Source organism: Taeniopygia guttata, chromosome 18 (assembly GCF_048771995.1).
Source record: "Taeniopygia guttata chromosome 18, bTaeGut7.mat, whole genome shotgun sequence".
NCBI lineage: Eukaryota > Metazoa > Chordata > Aves > Passeriformes > Estrildidae > Taeniopygia > Taeniopygia guttata.
The window spans coordinates 5,986,916-6,014,479 of record NC_133043.1 but is presented as its reverse complement, the minus strand read 5'-3'; the positions used below and the strand labels follow the sequence as shown (position 1 = coordinate 6,014,479).

Sequence of the window (27,564 nt, the reverse complement as noted above, 5' to 3'; positions counted from 1 at the left end):
ATTGCGTTGCCTCCCCACGCTCTGTCTCAGGCACTTTGCAAACAACTTGCCAAGTTTGAAACCCCCATCAGCCTGGAGCCAGAATCACCAGGCACAGCACAAGCTGCTTTGCCCAGGCAAGAAGAGGCCCCAGCTGGCCTGGCTCCAGCAGCTTTCTGTGCACTCCATGAACACACAGGAAGCTTTCCCTGCCAGGTGTGTGCACAGCCCACAAGCAGTGGCTGTGTCTGGCACATCCCTGCCCTGCTGCTGCCTGTTGGCTTCTTGTGACAGATGTGCAGGACACAAAGGCCAGCCCAGAGCATCGTCCTGGCAGTGGCTCAGCCTCGATAACATCTGAGGCTGAAAAGCACAGGAATGATGAGACAGGCAGACGTGCTGAGGCTTTTCCTTAACGCTTCCCCATTCCTCAAGTGCTCCTGGCTCAGGCACATCCCAGTCCTGCTCTCTTTGTCCTGTGTGGGATCAGGAGTCTGCACCTGGTTTTGCTCTCATGGATTTGTCTGGCAAATATTTGAATGAATGGAAATCTTCAGTAGCCACTCAATTAGTGGTGATGAGCTGTGCAGATTAATTACAGGTGGTTTGAGGGGAATACGTGACACTAAATGGTCTCCAAAGGATGGTTCTTCTCATAGGGGAGGCACTCTTTGGGCCATGAACGTTCTCTCTATTTTCTGCCATACATGAACCGTAACCTTTCCAGATTTATGATGTGGACATCTGCACTGTCTTGGCCTGAACAATTCTGTCAGCAATCCATCCCTAAGGATCCCAGACCAGTTATTTTTATGGATGGTAGTATCATTGCTCCTTGGGGTTGGGTTTCAGAAACAGGGAGATTGTTTTTCACTGACATCTTAAAATTTGAGGGGGAGATTAGAATTCTCCAGGGAGTAAGTGTGGCATTTGTCTCTGTCAGCTGCACAGAGTATATGATCTGTTCCTATAAATAGAACACCAAGATTTATACAATTCAGGACACAATAAATTATGCTGAAATGTAGGGGTCTTCCTAATTCAGGAAACTGAAAAGTAAATTAATGGAAAAATGAAAGTACACTCACATTTGCCTGCACACTGTTCACGTTACTCTCATATTTTCTTTTTGTGTCAGTCCTGCAGTGATTGTGCAGAGCTTGAACTCTTCTTGAGAAGAAATTTCTGCATGAAAGCACAGAAAGGGTGAAAACCTTTGTAGACTGTTGTACTGAAAAAATTCCTGGAAAATAGATTTTTACAATGATGATTTTCCATGTAGGTGGGAGGACACCTTTTCTTTTTTGGCAGGAGAAAAGAGGTGATAGGAATATTCCCCTTGTCTGATTTCCATAGAATTCACCTGGACATGTCCTGTATGGCATCATGGCTCCTTAGGGAATGTGTTAGACACATCACAGGTACCCTAAGAAATGTCTGAATGAGCTTCTCTGTGCTATCCCCTAACTGCCCCCACCCCCATCTTCAGTAACAAAATATGTAGTAGGCACTAATGCAGCAAAGTTGTCAGGGAATTTCCTGAATTTTCAGATGTTCTGGGAGTAAGGGTTAGTGAGTGGGGGTGCTGTCATCCTCTTCTGCTGTCATCCCAGACCCACTGAACAGGGAGGAGTGGGAGAGCCTGGAACCTGCCTACCACAGTCAGCGTGGTTCAGTCAGCCCTGGGTCAGAGCAGCATCACCATCTCCTGAGGGACAGGGATAGAAGGAAGGGAAAACTGGGACAGAGAGGAGCCTTAGAAGTCAATGCAGTGTAGCTGAAGTAACTCACCCTCTCCAAACTATGAAAGAATCACTGACCATGTGTCAATATGACAGTTTTCTCCCTCATAAAAAAATTCTGGCATGACAGAGTAACCACCTGGTGTGGGTCTCCTCAAAGCTCTAGGGAACAGGGCTGTTGATGATGTCTTGCATTTAGCTCAGAGGAAGGTGCTGGGCTTCATTGCAGTTCTTGCCAGAGCAGCAGCTCCCTCATGTCCTGAGCTGAGATGTCCATGTGGCAGTCCTGGCAAAAGACTTGTTAACATGCTCAGGAAACAATCCACACATGCAATGGCTTCTTGGATTGTTTGGGAAGAGCCCATGGCATGGCATCCAGTAGACAGTGGATTATCTGCATAACAAGGAAGTTTGGATTTTGTTTTATGCAGAGCATTCAGGGCTCTTCTGGTGCAGGCCAACAAAGTGGCATGTGCAGGAAGAATGTGATTCCCCTGCTAGTGTCAGGAGTACAATGTGGCATGAATGAACCCTTTCCTAGCATGGTATTGTATAACCTCCAGTGAGCAGCTCATCCAGAAAAGAGGGCAGGTGCATGCCAGAGAGCACAGGGAGAACTAATCTCCTGCTAATAGCATAGACAAAGAGAAGCAAAGTAAAAAAAAAAAAAAAAAGTGATGTAATATAATGATTTCCAGTAACTCTGGAAAGAGGCCATCCCATCAGTCATTTTAGAAGAACAGATATAGAATCACAACAGTCATCGCAAAATTCCCAGCCCTTGTTATAAATTCAGTATTTACAAGGCACATGGTTCTCCCCCAGGCAATTCTCTGCCTAATGGTGAGAAATGTTTGGCATGTTGTGAAGGCTTTTGTTAAATGATTTTTGTTATTTGCAGATTGCTATTCATGAGTGGGCATTTTGGTATATCATTTGTCTATCTAACACTATAGTTTGTTCTTTACACATCTGTCTGGCTAGAGAATCTTGATAAATATGCCTGTCATTCATTTGCTATCCATGACAAAGCCAAAACTTCTTGAGTGGAAGAACAATGGAACTCCTGGAAGTCTGGAACAAAAAAGAAGTTTGAGCCTTACATTAAAAACAAGACTGCTAATGTCATTTGGAAACGAGAAGGATAGAAACACAGAAACAATCACCTCCCCACTCTGCCTGTAACAATCAACCTAACTTACAGTCAATTCTGTAATCTCATCAGGTCAGAAATTATTGCCAAGTTATAGTGCAAACCAAAAGTGGGATGGAGAAAAATTTCTGATACGGTGCTCACCACTGCAATGACCAGAATTTTATGGCATCTTCCAGATCTTAATTTTTATAAATTTTTTTTACCTCTAAAGTTCTCAAAATATGGATATATAAGTGTTTTAGATCAGAAACATACCTCTGATTTTCAAAATGAATTAGCAAATAGATGCTTTGCATTCATTTATTTGTTCCTAATATTTTCCTTCAGCCTTTTTTTCTCCTTGTTTTTTCTTCTCCTCAGTGGAGTTATATAAATAAATCCAACTTGTATCAGTTTCATCTCCCTGGACTATCTTTTCAATCACTCAGCAAGTGTGACCCATCATCATTCAAGCCAATCTTTCCAAGTCTCTCATCATAAAGGAGTTCATCCATTCTCATGAACATTTTAATAATTCTGATGGGGTGGAACAAGAGATACAGGGAGAGAGAGACAAGCAGTATGGACCAGGCAGCAGGAGAAAACAAAAAGCAGTGGAGAGGTGAGTAAAGGGAAAACTGTTTTCAAGCAGTGGGACAAAGTATTTACTGCTCAGTACTAATTCTAATGACCACCTTGTTCAGAAAGAAATATTTCTTTCTTCTCAAATGAATCCTTTCAGTAGCTTGAGAGTAACTGACTGGAAGTGTTTTCCAAGACCCAAAACTCAGAGTGTTTCTGCACAGGATTTGCCACTTCAGGGGTCAGGCTGACCTCATGAGAAGGAAGGACCATGATCTCACTGCTCTATGCTTCACAGTTGCTTGTATGAAGGTCACGAAATCTGTATTTACAAGAGTCACCTGCTTGTAAAACAGCTCACCCTGCAGTGCCCAGCGAGCACGTACTCTCTCAGGAGTGTCCTAAATACTTTCTGTCCTCCCAGTCACCACCAGTACCTCTTCTTCCCATTCCTTTGATGTTTTCTGCTGGTTTTTTGGGCGCTCCTGCTCACAAGCACTCATGGTGTGTGAAGGCACCAGACACAACCTGCCTGCCCCCCCCTGCAATGCCAGGAAAAAGCAGAGATTTGGGAAATTAATCTGTTTCCCGTGGCACCCATGGCCCAAAGAGACAGTCATTGAGGTACTGGGCAATGGGCATGAAAGTGGGTGGAAAAACACAGAATATACCCAAAGCTGGTAAACCTTTTCTTCAGACATTTCCCAAAGAGTCATCTTTGCTCTTTCTTTTGAAATTATACGTTTGCCTTTAAAGATTGCAAACCTCTGCTTATAACTGCTTAAATAATTCCTTATTTATTCTTATTCATAATTCCTCTTTATTTTGAAAGAGCCCAGCAGCATGTGCAAATGGTGGACATTCCCCCCAGTGAAAAAAATTTCCAGTATCAAGCCTTAAATTACATGTCACAAATCAGATACTGGGGTTTTTTTTGGGCATTACATTATTCAGGGGAAAGCACTTTCTCTAGTTAGTCTTAAGGAAATAAAGTCACTCGAGAAAAATAGATTCTATGGAACAGGGATTTTCTCATCCACCTCTGATGGCAGGAAAGGGAATGGAGCTCTTATGTTCTAAGAAATACCTGTCACACTTTCACATCATGATTATTATGGACTTGGAAGTCTCTGCAATAAAAACAAGGTATCAGATGCATCTATTTTAAGCTTTCTCTCAGAGGTGTATATTTATGCCTATTATGGATCCATGTTTTTCCCAAGATCAGTTACCTTTACATCAGCACTTACCAGCTGACAGGCAGCCTGACTCCAGGAATAGTGTGTCACTGCAAAATGATGCCTGTCCTCCATGTATGGCAACAAATCACAAAGTGAGGAGAAATTAATTTTCCATTTCACCTCTATTAATATTCCAGTTTGATCCCGATAATCCTCTGTAAGTTACAGGGTGTGCAGTGAAGTTCAGCACAGTGCAATGTGTGGGAATTTTGTGTTGCCCAAATGTACCATTTATAACAGAAAAGACAACTGGTATTTTGAATTTTTAAAATTTGCAGATTTTTTCTATTTAAAAAAATTCACATTATCATTAGTTTGTGCAAAGCACTGTAAGATAATAATTTATTATGAAAGAAATAAAAACATTTGATTTAAAACATGCTGTGATTGTTTTAAAATAAATATATGTCAACCATTCCATACCTTTTGTGACATAATCCAAAGCAAAGAGAAAGGACAATGGCTAGTTACAAAGTCTATTTGCCCTTCAGCAAATAGACATAGACTTCAAATTTTTCTATACTTTAAATGCAAATTTTTTAGGGAATTCACAAAAGCAGCATGTAACTTAAAGGATTGACATTCTGTCCTTTCTTTTACAGTGTTATGAAAGACTGTGGGATGGCTCCAATCACTTTCAGTCCCTCTGGTGGACACCAGACTGGTATTCAGGTACCAAATTATTATCAGTAGTGTCCAATAACCCTTTACTGGCTTGAACTTGTTTCTATAAGCTTATGCAAAACCTCAGAACACTTTTCATTGTGAAACCCAGGATGCTGCTGCACTTGTGTCTACCAGGTCTTTTTGTGCTTTCCAGCCAGTCATCCCCAAACCTGTGCTGGTACATGGGGCTACTGCTCCCCAGGTATGGAACTGTCCCTTTTCATTTACTGAGCTTATGTTAACCTGTTTCTCTAACTTGTCAAGGTCCCTCTGAATAACAGCACAGCTATGTGGTGTATCAGCCACACTTCCCAGTTCTGTATCAGCAGCATATTTGCTGTGTGTGCACTCTGTTCCAGCATCTAGAATGCTAATGAAGATGTTAAAAGAATGTGGGCATTTCTTTTGATCACTGGAACACAACACTGTTTTTCTGTTAAACTTTTTTTCCAACAAGAAAGTTGAAACATGAAGAATATCAATGCAAATCACCTGTGAGGGACCACAAAAGTGCACCAAACTGTTTCAGAAATTTTAAGCTGTCAGATGCTGAGTTCAGGAAGGCAAAATGTCATGTTAGCTTTTGCTCTTATGTCAGGGACTGCATACCCTTGCATAATTCATGGTTTTCCTGCAGAAAGACTAATATAAACAATTAAAACTGGAGTTTTATCTGAAGGGTTTAAGGCTCAATCTGACACCTTGGTAAGGCAGTCTAGGTTGCAGGAAGGACAGCCTCCTCACTCCTTATTAGACAACCACTGAGATCCTTACAGAACTCTGTCCTCAAGAGAGGGTGCTTGATGACCAATCCCAGGCTCACACAAGCTGTATCCCTTTTCTTTCAGCTACAATTATAAATTGCTGCCTATCATGACTGGCAAGATATTCAAGAATAGCACTGCATTTCAGGGTAGGGACCTCAGCCCTGGAAGCAGACCAGCATATACAAATCACAGCCCTTCACTCTCTGTCTGTGTAAGTATTTAAACTGTTCTTCAAACTTCCACTGAGCCAGATCATTTCAGCATTGTAACAGAAATATCTTTTTATGATTTGTTGTTGTTGTTTTTGATCCTTGCATGGTAAAAATAATTCTGTAATGATCAATACACCAAAAGAATAACCACGAACAGGCTGGTTTCCTAGCACAGAAGTTCTTACCCCTGTGCAAGGTCCCACATTGATGGGGGACAAACCTTTATCCATTTTGTGGCAATGGAAATTGTAAATCTCAGAAACAATCCACAGGAAAATATCAAGTCCCTGCCTTGTTCTCCTGTACACAGTTCCTCATTTGGCCATGAGATTCTCTGCCTCAGCTGAGGGTCCCAGCCTGTTCCCTTGCACACACAGGGTGACATTATAGTGTGTAGCAGTGTGACTCTAAATACTTTTTCTACTTTTTTGCATAATCATAAGAGATAAGAATTAAAATGATCCATCTAGATTGAATAGTTAGGAAATGAAAGAACAGAAAAAAGACTTTGGAAAGAAGGAATAATACAATCTGATACATTTAAAGTATATGCATCAGAGTGCACTGGAGAAGGACTTCCTGCAAACACTGGTTGTTAACAACACAGCTCATGCTCTGTAGCAGGAGTATATGCTGGATCAGCGGCAGTCCATTAGTCATGACATGTTAGTAAATCACATAAGAAATTCAACACCATTTTTGACAGGAGCAGGTGCATCACACGAATGTCTCTAGACTTTGGCAAATTTTCAGGAGTGTGTAATTTCATTCCCCAAGAAGCAAAACAAAGCTGAGCATTTTCAGATTGTCCAGTAGCTTAGTTCTTCTTTAACAAGTTTCTTTTAACAAATTTATCTCTATAGTCACACAATTAACCACGCTAATAGTTTCAGGGTTGGATTGTGAAAATAACCAATGGAACAAAGCAGCTGGCAAAATACCAAAGCCATCATCATCTGACAATCCTTCTTCATTTCAATCTTGAACACAAAAGTGAGACATGAATTATGTAATGTGTTCTCATGCCAAAAAGAGACACATCCAATCAAGAAGATGCTGGGAACCAAAAGATTCTGGGAACAAGATGACACACTTACCAAGGAAAGATTATCCTCTGTCATCACCAGATTCTTACGCAGCACAGAATGCTGATTTATGAAGGGCATACAAACAGAATCTAGGGAAGGACAAAACAAAAAGGGCTGAGGACAATCATGACAAGTTCAGCAGGAACAAACCATTCAGACCTGTAAAAAAATCTCCTGTAAAAGAGCAGGTGTGTGTGGAGAAAAGCCAAAGGGCTGTCTGCAGTGTGACAGTGGAGTCAGAGCTCTCAGAGAACGAGCATCTATAGGGGACAGCCTGCAGGAACACTTTTCTAACGTGGGATTTAATCCTAATATTACCTCCCACTTCTCCTGGGCTGGACCTAACTGCTTTCAGTTTAGCCTTGTTTTGGAGCAGTAAGTGGCTGAGCCATTCAGAAATGTGACCTTTCCAGAGTATGCCAGATTGCTGAGGATGTCAGGAAGCAGCTGGACACCACAGGAACTCAAACAGGAGTATTTACACCTACCTTAAACTCTGTGCATCAGAGAGAAGGTAACTGGCCTTGCACTTCCCTGTTGATTTAGCTCCATGGACAGAATCTCTCATGTTAGACATTCCCTCAGACAGGCAGCCGGTGACCCATTTGGCTTATGTTAATAAGACAAGTCATCTGAGAGTGAACAGTAATACTCTAGCGAAAATAAATATACACTGTCCTTCCGGGTGCCTCCAAACCCCTCTGATGGGAATTTTACTATGCATTATAATTATATATATTATCAAGCTTTCCACTTCTGACTCTTTGAGGAGGTATGACAAAATGTTTTAGAATGTCTAGAACAAGACAAAGAGCTTCAGAATTTAATGAAGCATTTGTTCTGGGGTTGTTTCTGTAACTCTGATTTAATGTTAAATAGAAAAGAGATCTCCTGGACTACATTTGTATCTTTTATAAGCCAAATGCTCTTTAGATGTCTTTTCCATCTGCACTGATACCTTTGGGAATGGTTTCTAAACATGACTGAATTTGGCTTAGTAACTCAGATTTTATTCAACAAAACTTAAAAGTAGGATGTCTTGCCTTCCAGAATCCTATTTATTTTGAAAGATTCTTTTTGTTTCTTCTTTGACTGATGTACTTTCCAACAAGCTTCCTACCTGTCAACACTGACTGGTACATTAGGGGGTTTAAGGCAGATGAGAAATGGTAGCATTTGTGGCTTACAAGCCAGGCAAAGTGTGGAGCTTTCCAAACATGCTTGTCATTCACTAAGTACCTGAGATACTGCCAAAATATCTTCAGTAGTTGTTATTGCATGTCTTCCAGTCCAGCTAAGACCAGATCAAAGGTTAGCTTTATATTAAGAAAACAAACGTAAAAGAGTGGCATAGGAACACTGAACCAGCAGGAAGTCTTGCCCTCTTCTTTTATAAGCCTCAACCTTGCAAAAAGAGGGAAGGGTCAACCAGAAAGGAAGTAAGAAAAGCACTTACTTTCTAATAAATACAACCCTGAGAGCAGGCACTCTCCTTGGGCTGCTCCAGGGTGTGCAGTGGAGGTGGCAGGGCCACTGACACTGTGTCTTGTCCTTTTGTTAGCCACACACTCCCAAGCACCTCCGTGGTTCCCTTTCTGGGCAGAGTGCCCAGTGCAGTGAAGCCCTGTGCCCTGAGCAGTGCCTGCTTCTGCCAGCTCAAGGTCTTTTCTTCCAGCATTGCTGACCCAAACATTTCCAGTTGTTCTTTGGCCCATCCCACCTGTTCTTTGATGTGTTTCAGTGGGGAACACATGAAATTGGCTGGCCCACTTGGGTGGATTTTAACCCCTCTGCTGTGATTTGCTCCTAACAGGTAGGCCAGGCAGTTTTAGGAGGTTTGAAGCACCCAGATTACAATGAGATGGGCCAGGCAGTTTCAATAGTTGTAAACCCCCAGGTTTCAATGAGATGGGCCAGGCAGTTTCAGCAGTTGTAAACCCCCAGGTTTCAAAGAGATGGGCCAGGCAGTTTCAGCAGTTGTAAATCCCCATTTTTCAATGAGATGGGCCAGGCAGTTTCAGCAGGTTTGAAGCCCCCATTTTTCAATGAGATGGGCCAGGCAGTTTCAGCAGTGGTAAACCCCCAGGTTTCAATGAGATGAAACCGGCAGTTTTAGCAGGTTTGAAGCACCCAGATTTCAATGAGACCTCATTGCTGGTGTGCAGAGGAGCAGGGCCCAGAGCAGGTGCCCTGGATGGCTCCAGGCTGCCATCCCCTGGCCCTGGGGCCTGGAGCAGAGGGCCGGCTCAGCTGCTGCCCCGGGAGCTCCCTGTGACTGACAGGAGCCTGATGGGGCCTGAAGCTGAGAACAAATATGATGGATCTTAGCCCTGATATCAACAGCCTAAACGGTGAGGCAAAAGGCATGGCCACAGCCCAACTGATGTCTTTGTGTCCTGCACCAGCACCCACCCTGGGGCACTGCCACAGCTGTCTGTGCTTTCTTCACGTCATCAATGGACAGAGGTAAGTGTGGGACAGTGGGCCACTGCCCCATTGCACCCATGGTCTGTGAAGGCTCTCTCCACCTGTGGGGGAGAGGACAGGCAATTTCCTTGCAATCCCTGCCAGTGCTTACCCCTCATCTCGACTTCCACAAAGCTGGTCGGGGGCTCACCTTCCTGCCCAGTCCCCAACACTGCCTTGGGCCTCCAGCCTGAACCTGATCTCTCTGATGGGACTTATTGATACCATCTCATACACCTCCATGTATATATCCCAAGATTTCAGGTCCACACAAAGGTTTCAAACCTGTATGGCTATCTCCTGAGATAGGGAAGGGATTTCATACACATTTCCAATAAATGTTGCATCTTCTTACAGAAGTGAAGTTTGCCCTTTTCCTTCTATACAAGGTCATCTTAGAAAACTTACCTTCCTAAGTCCCTGGGTGCAATTAGTCTCCTTGTTGGCCTTGCTTCTTCTAATTTTCTCTGCTACCACTTCTGAGAAATGAGCTGGTATTTTCACACAATTATGCAGAACATGTGGCCGAACTCCCTCCTGACAGGTGATTCTCAGCCCAGAGTCCATCTCTTCACAAATTACACTGCATTTTGTTTCCCGGTCTGTACAATTTTGTGATTTAACAGTATTGAATTTGGTGAATTATTTAATGGTGCTGTTGGCTGAGTGTCAAGGAAGCCTTCTAATGTATATTTTTAATGTATAATTCCTTGGCTTTAATGCTTAATGCTTGAAATAACTAACATAATTTCACTGAAAATATGTTCTTCCTGTTCAACACCACTCTGACTTACTCAAGAACAGTTTGACCAACACAGGCAACAGAACAAACAATATTTCTCTTTTACTCTGCATCTTTCAGGATTACTTATGTGAGTATGAAGTTTTTTTGCTCATTGGCTAAAGTATTCTAGAAGGGATAATCATTTGGAAACTAGATGATGAAAAGCTGGACCACCGCAAAGCTATACAAAGGTTTTTGAAGGCAAAACTGTGTTCAAAGACTAATGGTGATACAGAGCTCACCCGTAAAAACCAAAAACAAATGACAACTACTACTCATGATGTGGATGCAAATGAATCTACTCTTTATTCCCTATATATTGAGAAGGTTGCAAACATCAAGTCTGGAAGACAGTGACAGAGGGTTCACATTTTGTGCAGCCCTCAGGTCACTTTGATGTTGCAGGACAGCCTCACTCTTCCTCTTCTATCTTCTTGCCGTGAATGTCCCGGCTCTTCACTCGGAGCTTGTTGACCTGTGACTCTGCAATGTCAGCCCGCTCCTCGGCTTCCTCCAGCTCGTGCTGGATCTTGCGGAACTTGGAGAGGTTGACATTGGACAGCTCCTCCTGTGAGAGGAGAGGGAATCAGGGCTCAGGAACACAGGGCAGGGGTTTCACTTCTGCTGCAAGACAGCCTTGTGGGGCTGCAAATCTCCATCCCCCTCCCACCACTGCTCACACAGAGCTCCTCATCCTTCCCTTATCAGGAGCTTGTCCTTACTGGGACAAGCTTCACCAGGACTGTGTCACAAGTGAGGAGCAATTTCACCCCTTCGATTTATCATTTCTATATCTATCCTCTCAGTACTTCCTGCCCAATTGTCAGTGCAACTTACTGGGTTGGGAAGATCCTGAAGCCTTTTGCTGCTGATTATTAGCAGAGATTCATGAACCTGTCAGTTAGCGGGTGTGGCCCCTGGGTTTGTTTACTTTGGTCTCCTGTATAAATCAGGCTGCAGAACTTCACTTAATGAATTGCCCCGACTGGAGGGTGCTCAGAGCTCACCAAGGTCCCGAGCCAGCATGGTTCTGTCTCAGGACTTTGTTTCATACCCCTCTCCTGCTATTCAGCCTCATTCAATGTGTATCCGGCCCCAGTGGAATGTGGCCTTTGCCCTTTCTCCAAGCAATACTTACAGCCTCCTCAGCTTGTCTCTTGTAGGATTTCACTTTCATTTGCAGCTTGTCCACCAGATCCTGCAGCCTGAGGACATTCTTCCTGTCTTCCTCAGACTAGAATGTTTGACAAACAGGAAAGAGAGTCAGTTCTTGGTTCTGCATCACGTGAGGTTAAATATTCTCCTTGGGGATGGTGTGTGCAAGATGTGACTCACTGTGAGAAAGCCCTGTGAGAGCAGGAGGGCTCCTGCCTTACCTGGTAGGTGAGTTCCTTCACCCTCCGCTCGTACTTGCGCACGCCCTTCACGGCTTCAGCGCTGCGCTTCTGCTCAGCATCAACCTCCCCTTCCAGCTCCCGCACCTGCAAGGAAAAGACCATCCCTGCAGCTTCCCTGGCAATGTCTCTCCAAGGACACACTCACTCAGGGACAGCCCCAGCCCTACACACCCTGGCCTCCAGCTTCTGAAGTTGTTTCTTCCCTCCCTTCAGTGCCAACTGCTCAGCCTCCTCCAGACGGTGCTGCAGGTCCTTCACTGTCTGGTCCAGGTTCTTCTTCATCCTCTCCAGGTGGGCACTGGTGTCCTGCTCCTTCTTCAGCTCTTCTGCCATCATGGCCGCCTGATCAGAGCAAAGGGTCAAAGCCATTTTGGGGCTGGAGATATTTTATGGAGAGTACATTCATCCTCAGCAATGCCAGGAGTGTCCAACTCACATCAGTGATGGCCTTCTTGGCCTTCTCCTCAGCATTGCGGGCTTCCTGGATGGTATCCTCCATTTCACTCTGGATCTGGGAAATGTCTGTTTCCAGCTTCTTCTTGGTATTGATCAGGCTGGTGTTCTATGCAACAGGAAAGACAGGATTCCTACTGTTAGGCCAAATGCCTCCACATCAAGGCCTGCAAATGCAGGTAGAGCTTAGCAAAGTCTTTAGTGCGCAAGATTTCTTGAGCACCAGAGCAGTAAACCAGATATTGAGAGCTGGCAGCACAGTTCTTCAAATGTTTACACACTTACAAGATGAATAACATTTTAAGTCATTGATATAATTTCTGATTGGCAGTAATTTCCAGCCGAGCCTGACCTGGGTGTGGAGGAGCTGCGCACGTTCAGTAGCATCCAGAAGCTCCTGCTCAGCCAATTTCCTTGACCGCTCCGTCTGCTCCAGGGCTGCCCGGAGCTCCTCAACTTCAGCCTGCAGCAGGTTTGCTCTGCGCTCCACCATGGCCACCTGCTCCTTCAGGTCATCCTGTGTCCTGAGAGCATCATCCAGGTGCAGCTGAGTGTCCTGGAAAGAGAGACAAGGGAAATTACAAGGCATCAGTGGGCACTTGAGTAGCAGAAATGTCAGGGATCTCTTTTATCTTTCTGTAGTTTAGCTGAACAGACCTTGAGCACAGCCTGGGTGTTTCTCAGGTTCTTCTGTGCCTCTGCAGCCTGGCGGTTGGCATGGCTCAGCTGGATCTCCATTTCATTCAAGTCTCCCTCCATCTTCTTCTTCAGCCTCAGGGCTTCATTCCTGCTCCTGATCTCAGCATCCAGGGTGCTCTGCATGGAGTCCACAACTCGCAGGTGGTTTCTCTTCAGCTGGTCAATCTCCTCATCTTTTTCTGCTATCTTCCTGTCAATCTCAGACTTCACTTGGTTGAGCTCAAGCTGCAGGCGCAGGATCTTCCCTTCCTCATGTTCCAAGGAGGCCTGCACAATTCAACACAAAGAATGTCTTACTTTTTAAGTCATCTTTTATGCAGGTCCACATTATGGGTAAGTTTGCCTTCCTCTTCTCTCTCCAAAGGACTGCACCCATACTCGTGGTGGGGACATCATTTATTAGCAATGTCTGTACCTCAGCTTCTTCCAGGGAGGCTTGCAGTTCAGATTTCTCCTGCTCAACCTGCTTCTTGACTTTCTCCAGCTCATGAATCGCCTTTCCTCCCTCCGCAATCTGCTCTGTGAGGTCGGAAATCTCCTCTGTGGGAACAAAGATCAATGGCATGGTCAGGCACTGAGCAGAATGGGAAGGGCCCTGTCCCACCAAGGTGACAGGCATCTCTGCAGACCTTCAAGCACAGACCCATGGACAATGGAGGTGATGGCTGATAGTGAGAAAGGCCAGGGAGGAGCAGAGGGACTTACGCTGCAAGTTCTTGTTCTCCCGCTTCATGGTTTCCAGGTGGTCCAAGGACTCCTCATAGGCATTCTTCATCTTGAACAGCTCCGTGCTGAGAGAGCGCGACTCCTTCTGCGAGGCCTCCAGCTCAGCCTGCGTTTCCTCATACTTCTGCTTCCATTCTGCCAGGATCTGAAGAGAAACGGGGTGTGAGTAGGGCTGTGGCCATCACGGGGCCATGCTCTGGCCAGGAGTGCTGGTGCTGGAGGCCAAAAGACCTTGTCAAAGTTCTTCTGCTTCTTATCCAGAGCAGCACAGGCAGCATTGGATCTCTCCACGTCAATCATCAGATCCTCCACTTCATTCTGCAGTCTCTGCTTTGTCTTTTCCAGGGAGGCACATTTGGCATTGACAGCCTCGACATGTTCCTCTGCATCCTGCAGGCGCTGGGCGAGCTTCTTCCTGTGAGGAGAGAAGGATAGTTGTACATTTTAGCTTGGAAGGGTGTCAGTTCTACTAAATCATAAGAGGGCAGTTTGTTACTTTGGCAGTTTTGAGTCAAACACTTTTCTCAAATACGTAGATAGGACACTTTGCTGTGTTTTACCACCTATGGAGGATTGGGCATCTCTTAGCAGTTTAATTGACTATGTTTTCTACTTCCATGCTACACTTTTTCTCTCCCCACCTCTCCACTGTTTTTTATAAAGACAGTATATCATTTTCTCCATTCCATTCGTATCTTAACCCACTCTCAGAGATTCCAAATTCCCTTGACCAGTTTCAGTCTGCTCCAGTCATTTGCCTTCTGCTTCCCCACTTACTTGGCCTCCTCAAGCTCTTCTGTGCGCTGAATCGCGTCTGTCTCATATTTGGTTCTCCACTGGGCCACTTCACCATTGGCCTTGGACAGGGCTCGCTGCAGCTCCCCCTTGGCCTCCTGCTCCTCCTCATATTGTTCCCGGAGCAAGTCACAGTCGTGGCGAGCGGACTGCAGGGCATGGGCCAGGGCGTTCTTGGCCTGTGGGGATGTTGGGTTTGGTTAACTTGAATACTTGCCTTTAAATGCCTCTTGACTGCAAACATGAAAGTGAAATAGGAATGAAACTCTAATTGGGCAAATGTAGAGCTTGGAGATAGTGAAGCCCACATTAACATATTCTGGAACATCAGGATGCATTAATGACTCTTGGGAGAATAATCTGCTCTGTGTATATATGTTCTGACATGTTTGGCTGAATTAGAGGGGATTAAAAGAATCTTGGTGAAGAATCTCATGTGGATGACTTCCATCCAGCACCTAAAGTGTTCTGCTTCCTTCCCTCCCTAGTGGAAGAGTGAGGGGTTGCACATTAGTGCTGCTCCCTCCAGTCCTATGTGTGTTTAGGGAAGGAACATGGAAGCAGTCTAGTGTCAGTCATGATTCTGCAGATGCTTTTGGAGGTAATGTTGGCTGTGGACAGTAGGGTAGTTCCAGACCTTGATTTCTTCCTCTAGATGTCTCTTGAGTTCCTCAATCTGTTGGGTAAATCCTTGCTTGCCCCTAGACAGCTGAGAAATCAGAGCATCTTTCTCCTCCACCTGGCGGGAATATTCACCTGGAAAAGGAAAGGGAAAAAAGGAAGTCGATTGTTCCTCCTATGACAACATCTGCCTGTAATGCCATGTAACCTGGAACGGCCTGGAGAGCTTATACCAGCGGCCATCTTATACTCTCTGGCTCGCTCAGGCCATGAAGGTCCCACCATTGAACTTTGGGGATGAGGATGTCTCACCTGACTCTGTCTGCAGACGAGCTCTTTGCGTATTGAGGTCGTTGATCATACGTTGATTCTGCTCCTCCTTTGTTTTAATCTCACTCAGCTGATCTTCCAGTGTGCGGCACATCTTCTCCAGATTGGCCTAGAGAGGAAACATGGAAAAGGAAAAGAGATGATGGTCTGCACTCTGCCTTATTGTTGTCACAGTGGGGATTTTGTTTCTGGGAATAAGTATGACAGAAACAGCTTTTGTGCCACACTTTGTTCCTGTGAGCATTTTTTCCTGCCACTCCATACCTTGGCTTTGGAGACAGACTCCATGTTACTGGCCAAGTCGTCAATCTCCATCTTCAGCTCACTCTTCTCCTTCTCCAGTTTCTGCTTCACGCGTTGCAGGTTGTCGATCTGCTCACCCAGCTCAGCTGTGCTGTCCGCGTGCTTCTTGCGCAGGGCAGAAGCTGTGGCTTCGTGCTGCAGTGTGGCCTCTTCTAGGTCACGGCGCATCTTCTGGAATTCTGCCTCGCGCTTCTTGTTCATCTCAATCTGAGCTGCTGTGGCCCCTCCTGCTTCTTCCAGGCGCTCACTGATCTCCTCCAGCTCCCTGGACAGGTCAGCGCGATGCTTTTCTGCTTTAGCACGAGAGGTTCGCTCTGCCTCAATTTCCTCCTCCAGCTCCTCAATACGGGCCTGCAGAACACCAGGGACCCTTCACACCCGTGCCCTCCTCCTGCCTGAGCTGAGCCTGAGCAAGGCAGGGGAAGGAACACGGACTTGCCTGCAGCTCCTTGATCTTCTTCTGAAATTGCATGCCCAGGGCTTGTTCATCCTCGATCTTGCTCTGGATCTGGCTGATTTCAAAGTCTTTCCTTTGGACCAAATGAACCATGTTAGAGCTCAGAAAAAAGAGACAAGTGCTTCAGCCCAGCACTCAGGTGCCCCAGAGCCACACTTACTTCTTCAGTTTCTCATCCAGCTGCTGCTTATCATTCTCCAAATCCATGATGCTGTCCTGGGCCAGCTTCAGGTCTCCTTCCAGTTTCCTCTTAGCTCTCTCCAGGTCCATGCGCAGTTTCTTCTCTTGCTCCAGGGACCCTTCCAGCTAAACACAACAAGACCATCAGGGCTCTGCCAGCCAGGTCAGGCTCCATACCTGTCCTGTTCCTGCTCTATGTGTGCTTACATCATCCACTTGCTGTTCCAGCTTGGTCTTGGCTTTGGTCAGAGTATTGACTTTGTCTTCCTCTACCTGCAGGTCATCCAGGGTCTGCTGATGGGCCTCTTGGAGGGCTTTCTTCTCTTTTGTCAGCTTGGCAATGGTCTCATCCAGGGCTGCCATCTCCTCAGTCAGGTTTTTCACCTTTGAGAAGAAGGGAGCAAATGTAAATAAAGGAAGTAGCTATAGAAGTCCTGTCATAGCACACAGCCCATTTTCTGGAGTGCAATGACTGGTTCTGGCTCATACCTTGTTTTCAGTGGCGTGTTTTTCCTTCTCCACCTTGGCCAGTGTTAGCTCAAGGTCATCAATATCTTTCTTCAGCTCTGAACATTCATCCTCCAGCTTTCTCTTCTTGGCTGTCAGCTCAGCATTAATTTCCTCTTCATCCTCAGCCCTTTCAGTCACCTCCTTAATTTTGGCTTCCAGCTGGATTTTGGTTTTGATGAGCTGGTCACACCTTTCCTCAGCATCAGCCAAGCTATCTGCTTCCTGGTGGAGAGACAGAATTTTTTTGGGTTCTGGTGTTTTGAACTTTCTCTGCTCTGCCTTTTTTAATTACTGAGTAGATAGGTTTAAATGTATCAGCTGAACCTGACTTTCAAGACCAGCAATAGAAAGATTTTGAGTAGTGTCTACTGGTAGACCTTGTCTTTTAGAATTAATATTTATTCCAAAATTTTTGTGTCTCTGTCTCCCAGGGCCGTTATCTATGAAAATGCCTCATAGGATAAGCACTAATGCAGAACAAAACATCCTAATGCAATTTCTGATTTCAGCATGAGCAAAGTCTTGGCATATGGTTTTTTTTTTTTTTTGTCATGGAAATTTTATCTACGTGCTTTTTCTTTGGTTATCTCAACAAAGCCTTAAAATATTTGTTATTTAGAGCCTTTTCAATTTCTGAGAACACTTTTTTTTTGAGAAAGAAATGTATCACTTTCCTACAGACTACATGACCAGTACAGTTCTGGCCTATCAGCTGCCTCTGTGGCTTCTTTCCAGGCCATGTCTAGAATCTTCTGTGGTAACTAGGTTGCCATTTCATTGGGTGTTAAGAAACACCCTTTTCCTTTGTGTTTGAATGGGGAGTATCCATGTTTCTGTAAATAATCAAGACTTTCTTGTATGTAGGGAAAGTAGGTCTTTCTCAGGTTTGCTTTCACTGGGCTAGAAGCACTGCTTTGAAAGTTATTTCTCTCCCAGCTCCAAGGTCTCTGCTGTTCAATGCACATTTGCTGGTGTTACATGGCTCTTTCCTCAGACAATACCAATGGTAAGTGCCATATGAGTCTGCCAGGAGTCTCAGTATGCCCCTGCCAGTTCCTGTTTACTCAGCATTAGAGTGAGTGCCTCAGAATGTGTGCTTTAGACTGTTTTCTTCCACCCATTAATTCCTGTGAGTCTCTTTGCAGGACAAGAAACATTCTGACAGCATTCAGCTGTTCATTCTTTTTCCAGGGGAAAATGAACAGTGGTACTCACAGCCTGCACTTGGAGCTGCAGGTCATTTTTCTCCTGCACCAAGGCCACCATTTTCTCTTCTAGCTCTTTCCGCTTTGCCTCAGACTTTGCAAGCTCTTCCTTGGTTTTCTCAAATTCTTCCTTCATGTTGGCCATCTCCTTCTCAGACTCTGCACTCTTCAGCAAGGGCTTGATCTTGAAGAACAGCTTCATCCATGGCCAGTGTTTGACATTCATGAATGAGCGAACGTTGTACTGGATGCAGAAGATGGACTCTCTGAAGTGAAATTCACACAGTTATTACATGGCTTTGGTGTGATTTATTTAAATTTCATCAGTAAAGTTTCATGAAGTCCAACTAATTATGAGAAATATCTACCTCCGCTCCACCATTTTCTTATACTCCACTCTCATCAGGAAGCCCCTGCACCTGGCTTGTGTGCGAGTGATGATTTCTGCCAACTTGTCATCTCTCATCTCCTCCAGGAGTCCCAGCAACCCAGCTTTGAAGAACACCTTGAGAAAGGAAGTGTTGCACCATGTCATTGTGATGTAGGATAGAACAGAAGCACAGACATTCAGATTGCTGAAAGACTGTAATGGCCTTGATCATCTTGGGCCCAGTATCACCTTGGGCCCTCTCCCAAATCCTCTGTCCAAGGGCTTAGGACTTCCCATAATCTCAGCCCTAAGCATTCAGTCCTTGTCTGAGCTATGTGTCATGAGTACTGGTTTCCAGTTCAGCCACAGCCTCAGCTACTCCTATGCCTGGTCATGGACACTGGTGAGCTCTACAATGACCTATTAATTCTTGGCTTGATGTTAGACCAATCTCACTGCTGTCTATACGTCCATGAATTAATGACTGGGGCCTTGCCTTTTTAGCCTACCTGTATCTGACCCTGACAAATCTTGAAAAACAAGGTTTTATGACTTCAACTTTACCATTCTTATTGTAACAAACTTGAGAGATGGTGTGGAACACAGGTCTTGTTTTTACCTTGGTGTGACCAAATTTGTACTGGGTATGGTCTACATCAATGGACCCAAGGAGCTTCTCTGAAGCCTTCTTGTTGTCCATGAACTGTCCCTCTGGGATAGCACTGGCATTAAGTACTCTGTATCTACAAAAGGGAACAAAACATGAAGATATCACAATCATTGAAACCACTACCAGAACATTTCAAACTGCACTACTGAACCAATCTCATGCCTAGAGACAATTCACCTTCTCAGGAAAGGACATGGGAAATGTCTTTAATAGTAATTCTAAGTGCAAAACAACCCTGACCTCAGCACTGCCACATTATCATGAACTGATGGTGAAACATCTATATTAATGATCAGTACCAATTTAAAATAAAAAGTTCAAAGTATATTATAATCATCAGTCTCTTTGCTTTGGTCTGGATTGGCAGAAAGAGCTCTTACCTCTGTTTGAAGTCAGCATAGAGGACTCTGCTGGGGAACCCTTTCCTGCAAATCCTGATCCCTTCCAGCACGCCGTTACAGCGCAGCTGGTGCAGCACCAGCTCGTGCTCCATGGCACCTGACAAATACCACCATTAGTGACTACCCTGCTGTTTGACATGCAGGAGAAGAGCTTCTGCTGCTCAAGCTTTCCTGCCCTTGGCTTGACTTACCAGGTGTTTTAGTTTCATTTGGGATGATGCACCGTACAAAATGGGGGTGAGTGCTTCTCAAGTTAGCCATCAGCTTGTTTAAATTCTCCTGTGAGATCATGAAATGAAGTTTACATTATTAAGTGTAAGCACTGGAATCTTAAGAGTGGATGCATCAAACTGCTGTTTCAGGATGCAGACCTGCCTTCTCTAAAACAACTTCCAGAACTCCCAAAAGGAAAATTGGAAGCTGAAGGGTCCCAAATTTTGGTTTTGAAGTTCTTTTATAGAATAATGGTTAGCATTACTTTTCATTGACATCTTCATCCAAATACAGGGCTATCATCTCAGTTTTCCTTGGAGCTGGCAATTTTTATGGTATAGTGCTGGGGATATTAAATAAATTATGTACTCTTGATCAAGCATGACTAGCATCTGATTTGTCAGTGAAGTAAATTGTTTCTAAATGGAGTGGATAGTTTTATAGTCCATATAAGATATCCCTCTTAATAGTAATTCAGTCTCAAACTTTGAAGACATAACTGAAAACTGACCTTCCAAGTCATTAATTTGATAGAATTTAACCTTCACTCTTTTTCCACATTGAAATCCAGTCATTGTCATATAATTTTATCTTGGGGTAATTTATTTTGCTTTTTATGTTTGATCTATTATTTTCATATTTTACTCCAAGTCAGTACTGTAAATCTGCCTAGAGACATAAAACAAGTCAAGAATACATATCTGAATGCTACGGAGAGGATTTTAAAGAAGTTAGCTGATAAGTTACTCACTCTCACCTAACTAGGTGCACTTCACCCTTCAGATATTTTTGTGGAATATTTAAAGATGGCATTATAAAAGGAACATTAAGTAAGTTCCAAGGATAGAAAGGGACAGGTTTTAAAGGATGACAAGAGTTATATCCAAAATGGAAACAGACCTTTCAGAATCAGAATAAAAATGCTTTCCATCTTTAAGGAGATAATAAATACTCTAATTACCCTGAAAAGAGCAGAGACAGTCTGGAAGGAAGAACCCTTCTTCTTGCCTCCCTTCTTGCCACCACCACCAGCATCTGAAAAGCAAAGACAAGAAAAAAAAGCTTAATAATATGAAAAATGTATATTGGATACTACAGAACACAAAGCTACTTTATATTTCTAGTATTTGCAGCTTTAATTCTGAGAAAACTTTGTCCCACATTAAAAATACAATTTCCACAAAACTGACCTGCATCTGCTCCACCATAATTGGCAAAGAGTAAAGCCAGGGTCTTCACAGATGATTTCTGGTACAGCCCAATGACAGTTTCATTCAGAGGGTCCTTGTTCTTCTCCAGCCACCCAGTGATGTTGTAGTCCACTGTGCCAGCATAGTGCACCAGGGAGAAGTGGGCCTCAGCCTTGCCTTTGGCAGGCTTGGGCTTCTGGAAGTTGTTGGACTTGCCCAGGTGCTGGTCATAGAGCTTGTTCTTGAAAGAGGTGTCAGTTGCCTTGGGGAACATGCACTCCTCTTCCAGGATGGAGAAGATGCCCATGGGCTGGGAGAAATCACAAGAAGTGACAGGAAAGATTATAATGGAAATGTTCACTATCACTTTGGTTGGGATGTTCACCTGCCTGGTCTAATGGAAGGAGTCTCCCCACCATGGTAAGGGGCTGGAACAAAATGTTCTTTATCACTCCTTCCAACCCAAACCATTCTGTGACTCTATGACAATGACAAGAATCATGTGCTGTGAACATCGAAGTCTGGTTGTGCTGTTAGCAACATATCTGGAGGAAAGCCCGGGTTTAGCAGGAGTTATTCTAAGTCAAGGAGTTTATTTCTGCCCTCCCTTGCCTCCCTGCACTCTATCTTCATGCAACTGTCTGTCCAGTTCAAATAAGAATAGATTGTAGAATTGAGGGAGCAATGATAAAGAGAAATATATGGGGAAAACAGCTACCAGGGGCTCTGTAATTTGGGGAGGCCAGGTGAAATTATATTTATTTCTCAAATTTGTCTGTGTACTTTGGAATTCAGCCTTAGGAGTAGGAAGAAAAGGAGACTGAATCAGGTTTGTTATTAGAAGTCTGTTGGTGGAAGTCCAGGCTACTTTTCCATGCTTGAATGCTGGATGATGGAGACTGATGACCACATGTATTTCCCCATTTCTCTTTCCCAGGCTAAACTAAATTTCAGTACAACAAACTTTCCTTAACTGATGCTACACGTCTGGCTATAAGTTCTCTCTGAACAGACTGTACCTCAGAAACATCACAGAATTCCAACAGCCATCATATGCATGCAAGGGAAAGGTACCTTCTCAATGAGCTCAATGCAGGCAGCCAGGTCCATGCCAAAGTCAATGAACTCCCATTCAATTCCCTCCTTCTTGTACTCCTCCTGCTCCAGCACGAACATGTGGTGGTTGAAGAACTGTTGCAGTTTCTCATTGGTGAAGTTGATGCACAGCTGCTCAAAGCTGTTGAACTGCCCAAAGCAAGGAAAGGTGCACAGGTTCTCAAGGTGTGCCAAAACACACAGGCCTTTGCTGCCATTCTCCTTAGGCTGTTTGAAGTTGAAACACCAGTTCCGGCCCTACTAGACCAGCATTTGTTTCTATTCTTAACACCCACTGTCCTTGAATTGTCCAAATAGTGACATTTCAAAAGGTACAATTCTGTGCCACTCAGCTGCACTTAGGTAAGCTCAGTAGCTCCATGCTGTCTGTTCTCTGAACTGCTGGATGGTAGAAACTTCCTCAGTGTCCCACCCAAGAATTTCCCTGGCCTCAGAACAATGATCTGGGGGTTTTTGTGCTCTGACACAGAAGTCCTTGCATCATCACTGCATTCACAGAACAGGAAACACGCTGTGAACTTGCCCAGACCACTGCCTTAATAAGAGCTTCCAACCCTTGGGCCGCAGCTGTGTGAGCCTAAGTCCTCTGTGTGTTTATGAGCCCTCCTGACCCCTCCTTGCCCATTGCTTGACTGTGGTGTCAAACCCTTGCTGCTTACATCAAAGATCTCAAAGCCAGCAATGTCCAGGACACCAATGAAGTACTGCCTGGGCTGCTTCGTGTCCAGCTGTTGGTTGATGCGAACAACCATCCACAGGAACATCTTCTCAAACACTGCCTTTGCTAGGGCACCCACTGAATTGTTCACCTAGAGCAGAGGAGACAGGATTGGAGTTACGTCTGAGGGGCAAAGAAAAATGTGCACATGCTCCTTCAAGCTGTGCATTTTCAACTGTCATATGTTACCTGTGTCACGTTTTGACCTTTGGTCACGTATTCATTCCCAACCTTGACTCGGGGGTAGCACAAGGCCTTGAGAAATTCAGCTGAGTTTAGGCCCATTAAGTAGGCAGCCTTGTCAGCCACTATATGAAGGGAGAGAGAGAGAGAAAAAATAATTTGTTTACATTCAGTCTTTAGTATTCAGGTGTTGTGAAAAATTCTGCTGATAATGTTCTAATAATGAAAGAATATTTATCTCATCCCCTACAGAAGGTCTGTGGAGGAATGCAAACTCTGTATACTACTGGTGGTCGTCTTTGAAAGCAGGAACAAGTATGGCCTGGATAGGAAGAGCTTGGACCTGGAATTTCCCAGAACAACAAAAGCCTCTAGCAGGACATAAGGCAAGGTACATTCTCTTTCTGTGGGAAGGGGATTTCTGGGTAGCACAGCTTGCAGGACTTATTTCATCAAAAACACGATTGCCCCTCATGGTGTCTTAGTGCTTGGAAGTTTTCAAGAGAGAAAGAGAGATATCCTGTGTTGAAACTGAAGATCCTGCTTTCAGGCAGCATGATTTTAGGGAGACACCATTGGATAGAATAATGGAACTTCTCATAACTAGGAAAGCCACTGCACTGAGATTGACCAGGGGCAAAAATGAAAATCTCAGTATTTTGTGTGGAGACTCAGGCAATTGCAGTGTGCCTGTGGAGGCTAACATATTGCCTCTGGAGACACAGAAGGGCATAGCACAAATCAGCCCCTGAACTTGCTGCTACCTTCTGTGCCATCAGGCTCTGCCTGCTCCTCTCGTTGTTTCTGCTTGAACTTCAGGTTCCCGTAGTGCATGACAGCCCCTGTCAGCTTGTAGATGGCTGTTTTCTCATCTGCAGTGAAGCCCAGGATGTCAATGGCACTCTGCAGTCAAAAGAATGAATTCAAAAGCTTGTCCTAAGTTGGTCAGAGAAGTCACCCTCAAGATATGCCCAGTAGGGACCTTGTTGCTGTGTTACTTACGTCTGTGGCCATGAGCTCCTCCTGGTCATCAATGCTGGGGACAGTGACCTCCCCTTGACTCACATAGTGGAAATCATAGGGGTTGGTGGTAATGAGGAGCATGTCTGCAAACAAGAAGAGTCAAGGCATAGATTTACTTTTCCAATCAGGTGAGAGGGGGAACTGTTCCTCAGTGCTCAACCCCAAAAAGCCAAAATGCTCCTTCCTACCAATTAGCTCTGGCTTCTTGTTGGACATGATCTGATAAAAGATGTGGTAGCTCCTTTCCGCCTTGAGCTGGAAAGTGACTCTGGACTTCTCCAGCAGATCTGGCAAGGATGGTAGAAAGAGTTAGATCCTTGTGAGAATGTACCTGGATGTGGGAATTTGGGAAGTGGTGAGAACAGTCTAGGAGAATGTCTTACACGTTTCAATGTCAGCAGAAGCCAGTTTGCCTGTGGCACCAAAGTGGATTCTGATGAATTTGCCCTGTTAAGCAGAAGTAGCAGCAGGTCAGCCTGGATGTGTTCTGCTGACATCTCCTTTGCAGGAAGAAGTGCTCAGGCATCATGTGTGCTGCCATGATGGGGGGAGATCTTATGCAAAGCAAGAACTCACAAAGCGTGAGGAGTTGTCGTTCCTCACGGTCTTGGCGTTTCCAAAGGCCTCCAGCAGTGGGTTGGCGCTGATGATTTGATCCTCAAGCGTTCCCTGCATGGACATCATTATTCAGTGACTGTGTTTGGTTGACAGGGCAATGGCAGGCCAAGCATTCTGTCTGTCCTTCCTGACTCACCTGCATTTTGCCTGATGACTGCTCCTCCTTCTTCTTGTCCCCACTGGCTGCAATTGTTGCAAAGTACTGGATGACACGCTTGGTGTTCACAGTCTTCCCGGCCCCGGATTCTCCGCTGCCAAAGCCAAGAGAGAAGCAGAGGGTGCGTGGTCAGGCAGGAGGGGCCCTGGCACCGGGCAGCCCCGTAGGGACCCGCACAGGGGGTGTACGTACGTGATCAGGATGGACTGGTTCTCCCGATCTGTGAACAAGGCAGAAAAAAAGAAATTATTATTATGTGTCATGAAAATCATTGATAAAATTATTCCTGTGACTTTTAGAAGGTGCACTGGCCGTAGGCATCTATTTCTAATAATAAACCTGTCTACCTTCACCCCTACTTCCTTTTCAATATTTAATGTTCCTAGATCCATCTGGGAAGATGATGTCTTTAACCTGTGGTGTTGCCAAGTATGGCATACATGCAGTTCTTTTTCTGGCTATTCCCTTCATGTCATACTGTTCATTTTGTTTATAAAAATTATTCCAACTAATGATCAATTTTGCAGAGTTCCTGATTAAATTCTCTATCAATAAGCTGATTGAGCTGGATCGTGTGCTTCTCATAAACTTTATTACATGGAAGCAACCATTCCTGATCAATCAGCAAACGTCTGAAATGTTTTTTATGTTGTTGTCCAATTGACTATTGCCTAAAGAAAATGAGAGTAACATCAGTATGTAGTAGCCTTTACCAGATTAGTCCTCCATGCTCTAGAATATTCAAATTTTGGTACTTCCATAACTGGATTCAATATTTCTCTGTGCTATATCTTGTGCTGAGTTTGCTTTCCATAATTTTGTCTGGTGTCTTTTTTAACCTATGCTCCCACTGTGACTTCATAGACAAAATTTTTGCACTATAAAAACTGAAAAGTCTCCAGGTAGCCTGAAGAGACTAAACAATTAGGGAACTAACTTTTAGTGGAGGAGTCTGGGTTTTCACTCACAGAGTTTCTGCATATCTTATGAAGGTGTCAGCAAGGGTAAATATATGACAACTTACATGAATACAACCCTGATAAGACACATAACTCAAACATCAATTTAATATTGCTTGTTTTCATTGTATTCTCTTTCAATTAACTTTCTTAATGCTCTGAATGCTACAGATTTAAATACAGTAATTGGGGACAAAAGAGGGAAGAAGATTTCTTTTAACAAATGAAAATACATGTTATTTTACTGCTATCTGTATTTCTGACCAATCTGCTCTATCCTAAAATTCTAGATATTTTAGACTGTGCTAGAAGCTGTCACTACTCTGACCACTCCACCATTCCTCCACTACTGTCACTGTCACTACCCTTCTTTGGTATTTCTTTCCTTTATAATAATGAATGGAAAAGAAGAAATTTATTCTGAGACAGAGGAAGGAAGTTATCAATTTTCTGAGCAGGTTTCACTGCAATTTCTGACTGAGACTGCTTCCAGAGTTTTTGTAAAGCTACCATCAGAAGCATTGGCTCCAATGTTGAATGTACTTTCCATTTGCATACAGTGTTGTTTGCAGAAATTCACCCTAGTGATTTTCAGTCCTGCATAGCAAATCATTCGAAGACCAATCCTTTCATGTGAGAAAAAGCAGAGGTTTAAAGTATATTCAAATTTCCTGAACTGAAAATCTGACAATATATTCAGTGTTAAATCATATCATCCCAAATACACTGGGCATGAAAATTTAACACTGATTTCTATAAACTTTATCTAAATTATGATGTTCCATTAAAAATCTATTTACAGTGATGACAGAACATCCACATTCACAGCAACATTAAATTAAACTACTTTGCAGTGCAATTACTTTTTTTCTCCTTTTTTAGTGTTTACTGCCAAGTGATTTTAAAGAAAATCATGAAACTCACCAGTCAGCATGAACTGATAGGCGTTGTCAGAGATGGAGAAGATGTGTGGAGGGGCCTCCTGGCGCTTCTTGCCTCGGTAGGCCAACACCACCTCGGGGTTGTACACCGGCAGCCACTTGTAGGGGTTGACAGTGACGCAGAAGAGACCCGAGTAGGTCTGTGAGGAAGGGACACAGCACTCAGGCTTCCCCTGAGCCTGGCCCAGCAGCTCCTGAGGCTGCCCAGAGGAAGCTGCTGCTGCCACTTACGTAGATCATCCAGGCTGCGTAACGCTCTTTGAGGTTGTACAGCACGGCGGGTTCGTGGAGGTGGGTCATCATGGCCATGTCCTCGATTTTGTCATACTTGGGAGGGTTCATGGAGAAGATTTGATCTTCTTTCACGGTCAGGGTCTGCCAGAGAATAGAGATATGCATGTATATCGGCTAAGAACCCAGAGGGAATTAAATTTTATTTGTACATTTTACATTTATTCACCTCTCCACCTTCAGTCTTGACAGTGACCTTCCCTGCATCCTTACTCTCAATCTTCCCTTTCACATAGGACTCCTTTGCATGTACCACGAAGACAGATGTCTTGGCATCAAAAGGTTTGTTCTGGGCCTCAATTCTCTCCTTCTCTGACTTTCGGAGGTAAGGGGCCGCCTCGCCAAAGGCGGCCATATCAGCGTCTGGAGCTGACAT

General features: G+C 44.3%; 1 protein-coding gene and 1 long non-coding RNA gene across 3 annotated transcripts; one reads left to right on the top strand and one right to left on the bottom strand.

Annotated features, from left to right (window-relative positions):
• The first annotated feature begins 235 nt into the window (after positions 1 to 235).
• Positions 236 to 25,355, top strand: LOC121470868 (uncharacterized). Of its 2 annotated transcripts, XR_005982063.2 has the most exons (5): positions 236 to 3,478; positions 5,282 to 5,351; positions 6,194 to 6,323; positions 23,452 to 23,590; positions 24,934 to 25,355. It is a non-coding gene; the product is annotated as an uncharacterized lncRNA (long non-coding RNA). The 2 variants fall into 2 exon arrangements; XR_012058653.1 differs by having other exon boundaries at positions 23,452 to 25,355.
• On the bottom strand, positions 10,946 to 27,564 carry LOC121470866 (myosin heavy chain, skeletal muscle, adult). Its single transcript, XM_072937161.1, has 38 exons — positions 27,358 to 27,564; positions 27,129 to 27,272; positions 26,881 to 27,037; positions 25,190 to 25,217; positions 24,977 to 25,091; positions 24,799 to 24,891; positions 24,606 to 24,669; positions 24,411 to 24,509; positions 24,202 to 24,305; positions 23,964 to 24,102; positions 23,206 to 23,324; positions 22,958 to 23,107; positions 22,257 to 22,427; positions 21,183 to 21,492; positions 20,954 to 21,027; positions 19,971 to 20,058; positions 19,759 to 19,876; positions 19,328 to 19,451; positions 18,707 to 18,843; positions 18,349 to 18,604; positions 17,113 to 17,355; positions 16,831 to 17,007; positions 16,604 to 16,749; positions 16,426 to 16,516; positions 15,948 to 16,337; positions 15,666 to 15,792; positions 15,370 to 15,488; positions 14,715 to 14,911; positions 14,169 to 14,352; positions 13,917 to 14,082; positions 13,627 to 13,751; positions 13,170 to 13,478; positions 12,865 to 13,068; positions 12,496 to 12,621; positions 12,231 to 12,401; positions 12,039 to 12,143; positions 11,801 to 11,896; positions 10,946 to 11,230 (listed from the first exon to the last, which is right to left on the bottom strand). Exons 1-38 carry the CDS (start codon positions 27,562 to 27,564, stop codon positions 11,075 to 11,077), a joined length of 5,829 nt encoding a protein of 1,942 aa, XP_072793262.1. The 3' UTR covers positions 10,946 to 11,074.